Below are 13,685 nucleotides of genomic sequence, written 5' to 3'. Positions count from 1 at the left end.
TCCATGCTGATTTGGATCCATTGTAAATATGGTAAAATGTGTTAATAAGAGCTGAGAGGACCAGCTGTACGCATTAAGTTAGCCAAAACATTTAAAGAATTAACTCAATAGCGAATAAGAATTACACGACCCCAAACTGCGACTAAAATGGTCGAAAATACAAAAAAAAAAAAAAGTAACTAACCATTTAAAATGTAACCTAGCTGGGAGGCTGTTTGTGTCCATGTGTGATTTCAAATATCATAGCGACAACGAACGAACAAAATGTAAGCTGTGATGGCTGATTCATGAACAAATGATATGAACCGGTTCTTTTTTCACGAGTACTTTAAAAAGATTCATCAAACAGTCTCCAAATCAACTTGAATCAGACTCACAGATCTGTGAATCGTTTGGAGTAGTTACTGAGTGAGTTCACATCCAAGTCCCTCACTAAACCGAGAGTTGTTTATCAGTTATTAACATTGTTGCAGTCAATTAAGCATTGTATATACACATATAAACAAAACACATTGAAATACTTTACAAATATATTAGCTATTGCTTAGCATGGTTGTAAATTTGTCATTTGGCTCCTAAACGTATCATTTAAATTTTTTCAAAGCCCTGACACATTTGTTAATGTGCTCGTTAAATGCTGACCATCTTATTTTTGGGGGGTGACCTTTATTAAATTAAGATAAGTGAAACACATTGAAACTCCATGATGATGAAAGTTAAAATTTCCGCGGAAACCAGATGCACAGATTACAAGAGCCTGGTCATGGATCAAAGTTAAGTAAACATCAAATAGAGATAGACACTTTATACGCAATAAAATAACACAGAGTGCAAAGTAAGATTTTTCTTTATTATATATCTTTTTAACAGTGCAGCTATTAAGACTTTCAAAATCAATTTGGCACATATCAAACTATCATACTTCTTCCCTTCCTCTGATCTGTTCTTTGTTCCAGACACTAAATACACAATGGCTGAGTTATTCCCTTGGCTTTACAATAATGTGCTTCTGTGTCACAACTCCTGGTTTGGCATTTTTTCCTCACACACATACACAAAAAAAAAAGGCATTAATTCACAGACAATTCTTTGAATGTTCCTGAACCATTCCGACAAACATAAAAAAGGCAATTATTGCAGCCAACTCATCAGCCGCAGATGAAACACTGGACATGACAGATTAGACAAAACATTTCCATGTATTGCACTATGAATCCCTTATAATGACATTCGTTGAACGAAAGTTGAGGGCTAAGTTAATACTAAGGCTTCAGCCCCATGTGCCAAGAATTACGTGGAAGCTAAATCTGCATAGAAACAAAAGATACATCATACCAAATCACTCGAGCACCAGCTGGATTCTCATATCTAGAAGTCGTAAGGGACTTTCGAGCGTTTGAGTGCTACCAAGGGGTCTCAAACCAAAGTCAATCTGCTACCAACCTTTGAAAATGGAAATATACTGAAATGTAAACCACGCAATCCTGGTCAGACCCCCGAATCAGAGTACATTCCATTGATGAGATAGTCAACCTGAGTGTAGTCCTTCCGCTTGTAACTCTCATACGCTTGCTTGAGAAACAGCACTACTGTGACCACGAAGAAGAGGAGGCCAAATAGAAGAACGGCCAACAAGGAGCTTGTATTCAACAGGTGGCTGGTCAAAGGGTCCCCGGCCACCTCAATCAAGGCTTGGTCCCCTTCGGGAATGTACTTAGGCAGTGCAGACGCCACTACTAAGGGGCTCAATGAGGTTTTTGGCATGGTCTGTGAAGGCTTCTTCGCATCCGATGATGCTGCAGAAGTTTGGATTGGTTTTGTGGAACGAGTGGATGGTGTTGTAGGCACTGATGGTGAGATGCTGGCGGACATATTGGTCCCTGATGGTGACGGTGAAGGCAGTTTTGGAGTTATGGTTTGTGCAACTCTTATGGTGGTGGTGGTTGTGCTGGTAGTTGTTGGCGAGGGTTTAGGACTGGTTGTGGTTGGTTTAGGTGTAGTTGTGGTGGTGGATGTCACGGGTGGTGTTGTCGGAATGGTTGTGGTGATCGCTGGTTTTGGCACTGCATCAGTTGTGGCGGCTTTCTCTGTTGGAGTGGTCTGCAGGTTGGAGGTTGCTATAGTTGTAAAGTGGACTTGTAAAGTGGACAGATCTGTGGTAGTGGAAGTCCTGGAGATTGAGATGTTAAGTTTAGTTGGCAACAGTTGTGTTACATTAGTTGAAGAGTTGGTGCCAGCAGACTGATGGTGAAGCGCTGATTTATCAGTCTGACTTTTGCCCACATTGATAAAGTCTGCAAAAACAAAGTTTGGGTTGATAAATGGTGACAGCGGGCTAATATTCACATAACCTCACAATTTACTTTTTTTTTTAAAAATCAGTGTGACAAATCATTTCAAAGTAAGAGGATAAGTTAATTAAATTAAACTAATACAAACATACTTGCAAGAGATTAAAAATTATATAATTTAAAGCACAAAAAAAAAAAAAAAAAAAAAAAAAAAAAAAAAAGCAGGCAAACCAAGGAGAGGTATTACCAGTTGTGTTCACACTTGGTTTCGCGAACATGTCTTCGAAATTTGTGATATTCTCACAAGAATAGTTCTGGGTATTATTCAGGCAGCTGATCACAAAACACACAGATTGATTTATATTAGGAATAGCCTTCGTACAGACTTCATCTTGAGGACCTGAAAAATGAAGAAAAAAAGGAATCAACAGGACTTTCTCTTCGAAAAATCAAATATTGTTACTTGAAATAAACCTCGTTTGCAGTCAATTTCGATGGACTTCAAAATTACATCAGATTGCTGAACAGACACAATTGCTAATGAATCAGTGCCACGGCAAAAGAAACCTTATTTTAACAGGATTGTGAATGAGAGTTAAACCGAATTGACTGGTGAGCTAAAAAGACCAGTCTAATCTGATTCACAAATAAATGACTCCTATGGGCCAGCTCTGAATTAATCTTTTAAAAAAGTAGACAAGTTAAGGGTTTGAATCCGTCTGAATCCTGACAAAATAGGAGGTAATAAACAAAATCGAATACAAATATTTTTCACAAGAGTTGAGAAATTCAAGGTACAAACATATTACACCAATTTGGACCTAATACAAAAATGTTCTGAGCCATCAACATTTCCAATCTATAAATCATCAAATAGCAAAACTGGACACTTTGTGCAACCATAACCCAAATTTAAGGGAACAAATAACCCAAACACAAGTTTCTAAAGGCTGTTTTTAAGAGTGTCATGGCCAAATATATTTTACAGCTCGCTCTAAAATATGAAATAAAACAGTGCAATCTGTGACTCAAAGTTGGTTGTTTTCATTAGGACAGAGTCGTTCCCCGAATGCTCATTACTGGATGTCAAACTGCATATCCTGAGCTCTGCAGTCTTAAGGAACGAGCCACGTCTGGGAAGAAAAACAGACCTTGCCGCACCTCTCTTTGATCTCCTCCCAGCAGCCATGTGTGCGTTAGGTACAGCACACCTCAACCTCCACATCCGTCTCCACTCTTTCCCTTATTCCCACTTCCCCTGATTACTTAGCCAGGTGGCTGCAGCACGGCAGGACCAACGGGGCTTTAAAGAATTTGCTTGCGCTGGCACTGCAGAATGCTCAAATGCCCCCATTTCCCTTTTTGGACCTTGCCAACGTACAATCATCCAGCGTTTAAGAGCTCCAGGTGAATCAATAACCAACCTCGGTGAAGTGATAACCCCCGGTTGAATCATCTCTTGGTCAGCGCTGACACACTAAAATCGAGGGGCCAGCTGCATTGCGAGTATTTTTATTTCCTTTTAAACACTTCTCCAGCTGTTTGAAGCAGAAAACGCACAAAACCAAAGGCGAAAGCAGAGTGGTGTGAAATAGTAGAGCACCTGGCCTGATTTTGCAGTCGCCACAGGTTGCCCTGTAGTAAGTTTAGTCTTTGACGTGTCCAAAACACACCGTTCCCTGCAGTGGAATGCTTATATATTTATAGCTCGCCATCATTCCAAACATTTCAGACTTCCAGATGGCAGTGGCGATTCTGACCTTGCTTTCGATCTCTGTACGGTTAACGTGATGGAAACTCAATACCGACAACGTACAGTCGCTCTACCCCCGAACACAAAGCCAGCATGCCTTGGGGTCATTTCGGCTGTCTGCGTGTTTACAGAGGTGGCGAGATAGTCAAGTGCAACGTGTGTGGTCAAAGCGAGAGGGGGAAAAAGAAAGCAATTTAATTAGAAAAAGAGCATGTCTTGACGAAGACTGTAGAAGGGTATGGCCCACTGAAGCAACGCCTGGCGCATAAGCAGAACAGCCAACCCAGGCCTCCCTTTCATCTTAAATGCGAAACACATGGCCTTCTTTGAAAGCGCACGTCCTTCAAGGAAAAAATGTGATGTATAAAAAGACAAAACACAACATATGGCTTTACTTTTTTTTTTTTAAATATGATATTCCACAGGTACCCCGTTTTATCTCTGAAGGTAGCACACAGATTGCATTTCATTCTCAAGCCCTCAAAGAAACAAAGAAAAACATGCTGGTTTAACTCTTGGAAATAATGGAAAAATAAATCAAACAATTATGTTTGTGCAGGGTTCAACAAGGATGGCCTGTGAGTTTCAGGCCAGTTGATGGAACGGTCAAGACAGAACTTAGTTGATCATGTACATAAAGAAAAAAAAAAAAAAAAAAAAGAAGATTCACAAACACTTTGAACAACGACTCAGCCAATGGGGTCCAATGTTGTTTGAGTCTTTAAAATATTTTTTTTGTATCCACAGAAGGTTCTGAATGACATGAGGGGGAGTAAATTAAGACAAAATGTTTATTTTTGGGTGAATTATCCATTTAAAATGTTTTTTAATTAAATTAAAATCAATCTCATGTATTGAATACTGTGCTGATGAAGATATGACAAAAGGTAGAAGTTAAAGATGCTTAAAGTTTTGTGAAAAATTATCCATGTAATATTACATATTTATCACATTATACACACACACATATACATACATAATACAATTTATTCAATGGTTCCATCGTATTTTGCATAAAATTATTCATTTTTAAATAGTTTCTTTGTGTTAAAAAAAAAGATTTACATGAAATGAAAAATAAAGTAAAACCTATTAGTAAATATAAAATATGAGAAAATGTTCTTTTCTGCAAAGATCTGTCAGAGTAGTAGCCTTAACTCTTGATTTCCTGTCTTTCTTTCCTACTAAAATCTATCAATAAGACAGACAAGCAAAAATGCTATTGTAAAGAATCACTTGTGAGTGTTGTTCTGTTGAGCCCTGCTGTGTCTCACGCATCACTGGGAAATGCTATCTCAAATAAATTAAACAATATAAAAAGAACAGTTTCTTAAAAGCATAACATTTTAAATACCTTTTACACTAGAGAACCTCATGGCTCATCCTTTGTAGTTACCTTTATCTAAATATTTTATTGAAATCCAAGAATATTTATTCAGAAGTATTACATTTATAAAAAAAAAACAATTACTGAAATGCAATTTAAATGAATCAAAAGGATATTTGAGGTGCAGTAGAGATAGACTTACAATATTTCAGGTCACAATCCATTGTGTTGTTAACAGTCACATTAGCCACTATCCTGAGGCCATTCAACAAATGCAAGGGTGCACATGGAAGCACAAGGAGCCCCAGAATGGGCAGCAGGACCAGGACGGGATGGACAATCATGATCACATGAGTGGCTGAGACCATAATGTGAGAGAGGGTCACATCCCCAACACCTGTGGGATAAACAAAAACAACGATAACTCAAATATGAATTTTTAAATACATTAGTTAATAGAAAGATAGATACGAGTTGTATCAGAGAAGGAAATGAGAATGAACAAATGTGATTCAATTGCGCCATCTAGTACAAATTCCAATACACTACAAAGAAAAGTTTCGAACTTTCGTCTGCTCTACCTGCAAAACAGTTGTTGCAATCCTGTTCAACTAAGACTAGACCACAAGTGCCTATAAAACATGTAGTAGGCATAATATAAAGTTACCTTATGTTCTTTTTTCACATTAGAAGCTCCCATTTTAAAGTAACATAAGCCCTAAACTCTTGTAAGTGCTTTGAACTTGAGTTGAACCTGCAGTTATAAAAGCTTTGTTGGTTATAAGGAAGTTTCAAAAGTGAACAAATAGGTCTTGGGTGAAGCACATAAATGTCTGCCACACCCCTCCGAACGCCTGGTTACAGCCATCACTGCAAACAGCACTGAAGGGCTCACTAAACCCGTTCCAGGATGTACAGATCATATGACTTCAATCGAGGCTTGAACAAAGGAATGAAACTCACGAAGCGATGAAGCAGATTATTCACGGATGGTCCGTCCTGAGCTGGAATTAAAGACAGAAAAGAAATTAAGCAGTTTGTAGCTATAGGGGAAAAATAAAAAAAATAATAAAAATAGTAGGATTAAATCACTTCCATATAGCTATCAGCGACGAATGCCAATGCATTATTACTTTTCTTAACCTATAAAGGGTTAATAAAGACACACATGATACCATTACTAAAGGTTTTTATCATTTTAACTTACAGCACAAAAGTAATAATTATTCAAATGAATCCTGTTACAAATCACAACCCAAAATACTTATCTAAGAGTATTATTATGGTTATTAACTTCTTAAGAATCATAACTAAGGGAATGTAGGTCAGTTAAGAGGAGTGTGATTACAAATGCCACTGTTGTTTGCCGTTTACAATGTTTTCTAACTCACTTCCATTTGGATCTATTTCTCTTAGAGACACATCCTATAGTATAAATAACAAAATAATCATATTAATTGCACTGAGTACACATTTAATTAAGCAAACAATGGCTACAATAAAATTATACGGTATTAAATTTAAAGCATTGATAAAGCAAAGATAAAAACGCTCACGAGGATGCACTTACCAACAAATACAAAGCGTCCTTTCACAATATCAATTTCAGATTGTATACATGCAAGTTAAACAGCAGCGTTTCTTTACTGCAGTTTACAAGCGTGAGCAAATTAATGCCGTCTCATTCCTCATGCGGTGCGTGTTTACTGTCACTCTCCTGTCAAGTGTTTCATATTTTAATTCGGGTTGTTTATATAAGTAAGAGCTACCTGACAGACACGATACACGAGTGATGCGACAAGAGGAAATGCTGGACTTCCGGGTCACGCAACGTGCTGTGAACGCGTCAAAATAAAAGTCCTCAGCTCATCAATTCGTCAATGTGAGTTCATTGAACGCAGGTGGAAATTGATTACAAAAATCATGAATTATTACAAAAATTACCACGGTAGTCATAGTTTGTGAAGTATAACGGGATTATCTGTAAAACTGATTTGTATATGCATGCTAACAAATACCGCCAAATATTGCAATGTGCAATACTTTTATAATGCAAATGTCACGTGGCATGGAAGTACCTTGAGTCGTTTTCATTGACAAGCTGAAGCTTAGCAAAAAAAATAAATAAATAAAACAATACGAGTAACCACATAAAAATAATCAAACGGCAAGGATGATCAAGGCTATTCTCATTTTTAACAACCATGGGAAACCCAGGCTCATCAGATTCTACCAATATTTTGTAAGATGAGCGCATAAAAGACACTGAAACTGCATTTGGCAGCTATTGCCATTCTTACTATACAGATTAATTTAATTAATTGTCTTTTATTCAATATATCATAGATGAACATACAGCTTCAGATAAAATAATTGTATATAAATATTAGATTTTGTGTTATAGAATATAAATGTTTTGTCAGCTTCTTACTCGAAAGTCAGGTCCTCATTTTGTTTTTGCTTATATATATATATATATATATATATGTGTGTGTGTGTGTGTGTGTGTGTGTAAATTATATAACATCTATATAAATGTAATAATTTATATTAATGTTCATAGTAGTCATTTTTATATAATGTTAAACAACTAATGTTTCATTCATTCCTCTGTATATTTTAATGTGTAATTGAAAAGTTTATGTGTAATTTATCATATTTCTTTCACAGGCAGAAGACATGCAACAACAGATCATTAGGGAGACCTTTCATCTGGTGTCCAAAAGAGATGACAATGTCTGCAATTTTCTGGAGGGCGGAAGGTGACAATATGCATAATAATGTTACACATAAGGGCTTACTGTTATGATTGTCATCCGTATCTCTATATTGTACTGTATAAAGATGCATACTCAACAAATCTTAAAAGTTATATTGAGGTGCTTAATAAAATAGTTTTTCTATTCACTTTTAGTTTGATCGGAGGCTCTGACTACAAGCTGATCTACAGACACTATGCCACCCTGTACTTTGTGTTTTGTGTGGACTCATCAGAGAGCGAGCTGGGGATTCTAGATCTCATACAGGTGAACATACTGCATTTTACATGCTGTAGTTCTGGCCTACAACCACAAGGGGGTGGTTAATGCATCTCATATTCCATTCATGCTTCAACTTTTTATTGAAGATGTACATAAAGACAACTCAGAGTTTAAAACACTTGTTTTAGTGCAATGGCCGTTTAACATATCAGGATGCATAAGTTCTCACTGGACCATACTAATTCCATATCACCTGTAAGTATTGTGTAAATACCATTCGTTTGGTATGTTATATATTAGAATACCATCAGAATGGTAATGCCATAGAACCTTTTTATTTTTTTGCATGAGTAGTTAATTTGCTGCTTTTTTGAAACGTTACTTTTGAAAATCTCGCTGAAAGACCATGTTGTTATTCACAATTGTGTATCATTTTGTCCTGCAGGTCTTTGTGGAAACCCTGGACAAATGCTTTGAGAATGTGTGTGAACTGGACTTAATCTTTCACATGGATAAGGTCAGTTTTCAGATTTATTATCATTAACGGAAAAATAAAATGAAACTAAAACCATTAAAAAAAAAAAATTTTTGTTACTTGAAATAAAATGTTAACTGAAGTAAGAGAAAATATATATTTTTTAAAAATCAACATATTTCAGCAAGGCATCATTTCAAAAAAATTTTATTTAGAAAAATTTAATCTATCTTGAAATAGTAAAATAACTACAAATGAGTAAGAACTATAGATACAGGCTAACAAATTTCAATTCAATAAAACACTACTAAAAATTATAATAGTATATCATGATACTAAAATAACTCTAGTTGGTCAGTATACTCTTTCTGATAATTGCCTGTTGGATTATGGCACCACTGTAAAACCTGTTCATGATAGAAGTGTACACTACATTGCTTTTGTTAGTTATCTAATCAGTAAAAATGTTTTATGAGTGGATGGAATTACTTGGAAATGGCAATGCATTGCTTTATGGTAACTTGTCTGAGTACGCCATATGTAACATATTTGATAATGCGCATCAGTAGTCCTGTGCATGTGTGCTCTGATTCGGTCAGCTAAGCTGTTTGTGTTAAAGTATTGATTTTATGTATCGCCTTTTACATCTGATTCACAAACAAATGACTCCTTTGAAGCAGTTCTTTTAATTTAGTACGTTAAAGCATACAGGTAAGTAAGTATAACTGGATTCCTGAACAAGTGGCTCCTACGAACTGGTTCTTTTGAATAAATATATTTTAAAAAATGAATATAATATACCCCAATAAAACATAATCAAATTGTGAAATGTGCTTTGTTACTCAGGTTGTTTAGTCATAAGTCATTATTTTGTTAAATTACTAATGAAAAACTAAGGTTTGAAGGTTGATGTTTTTGTTGTTTATTCCAGGTTCATTACATTCTCCAGGAAGTTGTCATGGGTGGGATGGTTCTGGAAACTAACATGAATGAAATAGTTGCCCAAGTGGAGCTACAGAACAGAATGGAGAAATCGGAGGTGAGTTCACATTGACAGAGTAACCGGTAGTCGCTCCAGTTTATTCAGACATCTATTACATGCATTGCTGTGCCTCAACCCAAACAGGAAGGGACATTTTTAGATAGTTTTCTGTGAAAGATACATGCTAATTTTTAACAACAACAAAAACAAAAATCAGGTTAAATAATATTGTACACATTAACTTTATTTTTAGATGCATGGTTGACACAGAGCCTTGGAAATATTTGTGAAAAACATGAATATCTCAAAAGACATTTTCATTAATCTTGTACAGCATCACTTTCTTTTTCCCTGCAAATCTTTTGGGTTTATTAAAGATGAAAGGCCTAAAATGGTGAAAGGTATCTGAGCCGATAACAGTGGTTCACAGTCAATGTGTTCCTGATATTCTATCTGGAGTCGAGGTGATTGATAATAACAACACTAGACGTACTCTTATGTAAGGGTTTAAAATGAGGAAATGTTACATAAGACAATACAAAACACATTAAAGAGAACCAAAGTAACATCCATCCACAACATTTGGTTAAAGACCGAAGAAACAGGATGGTGGTGGTTCATAAACTCTACCGTACTTTGAAATTTGACAACAAAATGCATTGTTTAGCTGTTCTGTTGAGGTCAGGCCGGGTCATGTAGTTTTTCTTGTATAACTTTGAGTTTGTGTTTGTAATTTTGTAATGCTTCTTTTATTTTAATTGTATCATGTTTTGTTTTGGGGCAGGTTTAGCCTGAAATTTTTCACTGGACTTATGAGATTGGGTTACAGAATATTGTTCATAGGCCAAGTTTGGGCTTCAGTTTAATGCTGAATAAATCCAGTTCATGAAAAAACTTGAATTTTGAGGCTAATAACATATAATAAATATTTTTGTGTGGGTGTTTTTGGCAGGGTGGTCTGTCTGCCGCGCCAGCACGAGCTGTTTCTGCTGTGAAAAATATGAACCTTCCTGAAATACCCCGTAACATCAATATCGGGGACATCAATATAAAAGTACCCAGTCTCTCCCCGTTTTGAGTTTTGCATGTCTGATCATTGTGTTTTTTGTGTGTTGACATTCATTGCCATAGATACTGTATATAATGCAATTTACGGACTTACGACTGACCATTACCTGAGGACTCCGAAGCACACTACTGTGTCCAATCATTTACAATGTACCTTTTCAATTTTAGACTTTGGTTTGCAGACAAACCGTTTCCAGTTTTGATTATAGTTTTTTGTATTTTGTCTGTGATGTAGCTAAATTCCACAATACTGTACTAACGTGTCATTTATGCCAACAGACCAACTACTAATGTTACACATTAATAATTTATATTAAATGTTACTTGGTCATTAAAAATGTTTTTGTCCAAATTCACGTCTTACTCCTTTATGGGTTTTATTAATTACTTAACAGTTATGGAACATGAAAGGATTCTTCAATGTTGGAAATATTTTATGGTTACATTGTATTTTGGAGACAAGTATGAGTTTGATTTCTGAACTCCTCCACATCTTGTCTTGTACCCTTCAACATTTCATGTTAAAAACATTTTATTTTCAGAAAGAATCTGCAGTGTCACCAGATCTAGATGTAGAATATCATTTTGTGCACTTACTGCCTCTAAAAATTGTCAGCAAATTTTTGACAAATCATGGTTATGCAACCAAAACACCAATAGTGTATCTAGAAATCTCTGATACTCTATATTGTCTTTGAAGATGTCTTTGAAGTCTATCAAAGGTCCAGAGCCTTTAGATGATGTCAAGAAATCATGAACTCCATCTCTTCTGACTTTGAAGATGCAGAATATTTAATAATAAAACCAGATTTCATTTTAATCAATTTAAATAACAAGAAGAGTCTGGTGACTTTGTTGAACACCTCATTTATTGCTGATACGGGTTAATATGATGAGGGTGGGATACCGTAAAAGCTGATAATCATTACACCGATGCATTTTCAAATGAATGGTTCATCTTGTGCTAGTGGCTATATTTTCTGAGATACTAAATAATAAACGTCATCTCTGGTACAATGTTCCTCCATAAAATAAACATATCCCAAAGGCCAAATCTTTGTATTACTCTCATTTTTTATTTTACAGTTTTTGACATGTCCAACTTTAAAGTGCAGCTTGATGACTACAGAGAGTGCTATTTTTAAAAGATCATTTGTTACTAATCCTGTCCTTTGCTCCTGGTAAACTTGAGGTAATTTGGCTAAACTAAGGTTAAACTGTATTTTTTTTCACTCAAACAGTATAGTTAGTGCAGGATTATTTCTGCAAATTAAATTCAGCTTGAATGGATTCACAACAGTGCACTTAGATGCTTTTCAGTATGACCTGCCATAGTGTGTGTACAGAATAGATCCCACAGATTGCACTGATCACTAATATTTAGTTTAAATCTACAATATATATATATATATATATATATATATATATATATATATACACTCACCTAAAGGATTATTAGGAACACCTGTTCAATTTCTCATTAATGCAATTATCTAATCAACCAATCACATGGCAGTTGCTTCAATGCATTTAGGGGCGTGGTCCTGGTCAAGACAATCTCCTGAACTCCAAACTGAATGTCAGAATGGGAAAGAAAGGTGATTTAAGCAATTTTGAGCGTGGCATGGTTGTTGGTGCCAGACGGGCCGGTCTGAGTATTTCACAATCTGCTCAGTTACTGGGATTTTCACGCACAACCATTTCTAGGGTTTACAAAGAATGGTGTGAAAAGGGAAAAACATCCAGTATACGGCAGTCCTGTGGGCGAAAATGCCTTGTTGATGCTAGAGGTCAGAGGAGAATAGGCTGACTGATTCAAGCTGATAGAAGAGCAACTTTGACTGAAATAACCACTCGTTACAACCGAGGTATGCAGCAAAGCATTTGTGAAGCCACAACACGCACAACCTTGAGGCGGATGGGCTACAACAGCAGAAGACCCCACCGGGTACCACTCATCTCTACTACAAATAGGAAAAAGAGGCTACAATTTGCACGAGCTCACCAAAATTGGACGGTTGAAGACTGGAAAAATGTTGCCTGGTCTGATGAGTCTCGATTTTTGTTGAGACATTCAGATGGTAGAGTCAGAATTTGGCGTAAACAGAATGAGAACATGGATCCATCATGCCTTGTTACCACTGTGCAGGCTGGTGGTGGTGGTGTAATGGTGTGGGGGATGTTTTCTTGGCACACTTTAGGCCCCTTAGTGCCAATTGGGCATCGTTTAAATGCCACAGCCTACCTGAGCATTGTTTCTGACCATGTCCATCCCTTTATGACCACCATGTACCCATCCTCTGATGGCTACTTCCAGCAGGATAATGCACCATGTCACAAAGCTCGAATCATTTCAAATTGGTTTCTTGAACATGACAATGAGTTCACTGTACTAAAATGGCCCCCACAGTCACCAGATCTCAACCCAATAGAGCATCTTTGGGATGTGGTGGAACGGGAGCTTCGTGCCCTGGATGTGCATCCCACAAATCTCCATCAACTGCAAGATGCTATCCTATCAATATGGGCCAACATTTCTAAAGAATGCTTTCAGCACCTTGTTGAATCAATGCCACGTAGAATTAAGGCAGTTCTGAAGGAGAAAGGGGGTCAAACACAGTATTAGTATGGTGTTCCTAATAATCCTTTAGGTGAGTGTATATATATATATATATATATATATATATATATATACTGTATATACACACACATTTGTTTAATCATGTTTTTTAAATATGCAAAATGGCTATATATCAAGAAAATATTTATATAAACATATTATGAATATGCACTGATTAGCCACAATAT

The 13,685-nt window shown here is 36.3% G+C and overlaps 2 protein-coding genes across 5 annotated transcripts; one reads left to right on the top strand and one right to left on the bottom strand.

The window, feature by feature from the left end:
* Nucleotides 1-830: 830 nt before the first annotated feature.
* On the bottom strand, nucleotides 831-7,216 carry LOC306867121 (uncharacterized protein). Of its 3 annotated transcripts, none has more exons than XM_079412652.1 (5): nucleotides 6,942-7,216; nucleotides 6,335-6,375; nucleotides 5,574-5,768; nucleotides 2,539-2,691; nucleotides 831-2,294 (listed from the first exon to the last, which is right to left on the bottom strand). In XM_079412652.1, exons 3-5 carry the CDS (start codon nucleotides 5,737-5,739, stop codon nucleotides 1,489-1,491), a joined length of 1,125 nt encoding a protein of 374 aa, XP_079268778.1. In that variant the 5' UTR covers nucleotides 5,740-5,768; nucleotides 6,335-6,375; nucleotides 6,942-7,216; the 3' UTR covers nucleotides 831-1,488. The 3 variants fall into 3 exon arrangements, with proteins under 3 accessions (XP_079268778.1, XP_079268779.1, XP_079268780.1); XM_079412653.1 differs by having other exon boundaries at nucleotides 6,335-6,514; nucleotides 6,942-7,198; XM_079412654.1 differs by lacking the exons at nucleotides 6,335-6,375; nucleotides 6,942-7,216 and having other exon boundaries at nucleotides 2,539-2,624; nucleotides 5,574-5,657.
* On the top strand, nucleotides 7,215-11,928 carry LOC306867123 (AP-3 complex subunit sigma-2). 2 transcript variants are annotated; one of them, XM_079412660.1, is made up of 6 exons: nucleotides 7,215-7,253; nucleotides 8,042-8,133; nucleotides 8,286-8,397; nucleotides 8,798-8,869; nucleotides 9,759-9,866; nucleotides 10,762-11,227. In XM_079412660.1, the coding sequence occupies exons 2-6, from the start codon at nucleotides 8,051-8,053 to the stop codon at nucleotides 10,885-10,887; spliced, it is 501 nt and encodes a 166-aa protein (XP_079268786.1). In that variant the 5' UTR covers nucleotides 7,215-7,253; nucleotides 8,042-8,050; the 3' UTR covers nucleotides 10,888-11,227. The 2 variants fall into 2 exon arrangements, with proteins under 2 accessions (XP_079268786.1, XP_079268785.1); XM_079412659.1 differs by lacking the exon at nucleotides 7,215-7,253 and adding an exon at nucleotides 7,433-7,613 and having other exon boundaries at nucleotides 10,762-11,928.
* The last annotated feature ends 1,757 nt before the right edge of the window (nucleotides 11,929-13,685 follow it).

Source organism: Barbus barbus (assembly GCF_936440315.1).
Source record: "Barbus barbus genome assembly, chromosome: 48".
Classification (NCBI taxonomy): domain Eukaryota; kingdom Metazoa; phylum Chordata; class Actinopteri; order Cypriniformes; family Cyprinidae; genus Barbus; species Barbus barbus.
This window is presented reverse-complemented; position numbering and strand designations above follow the sequence as displayed.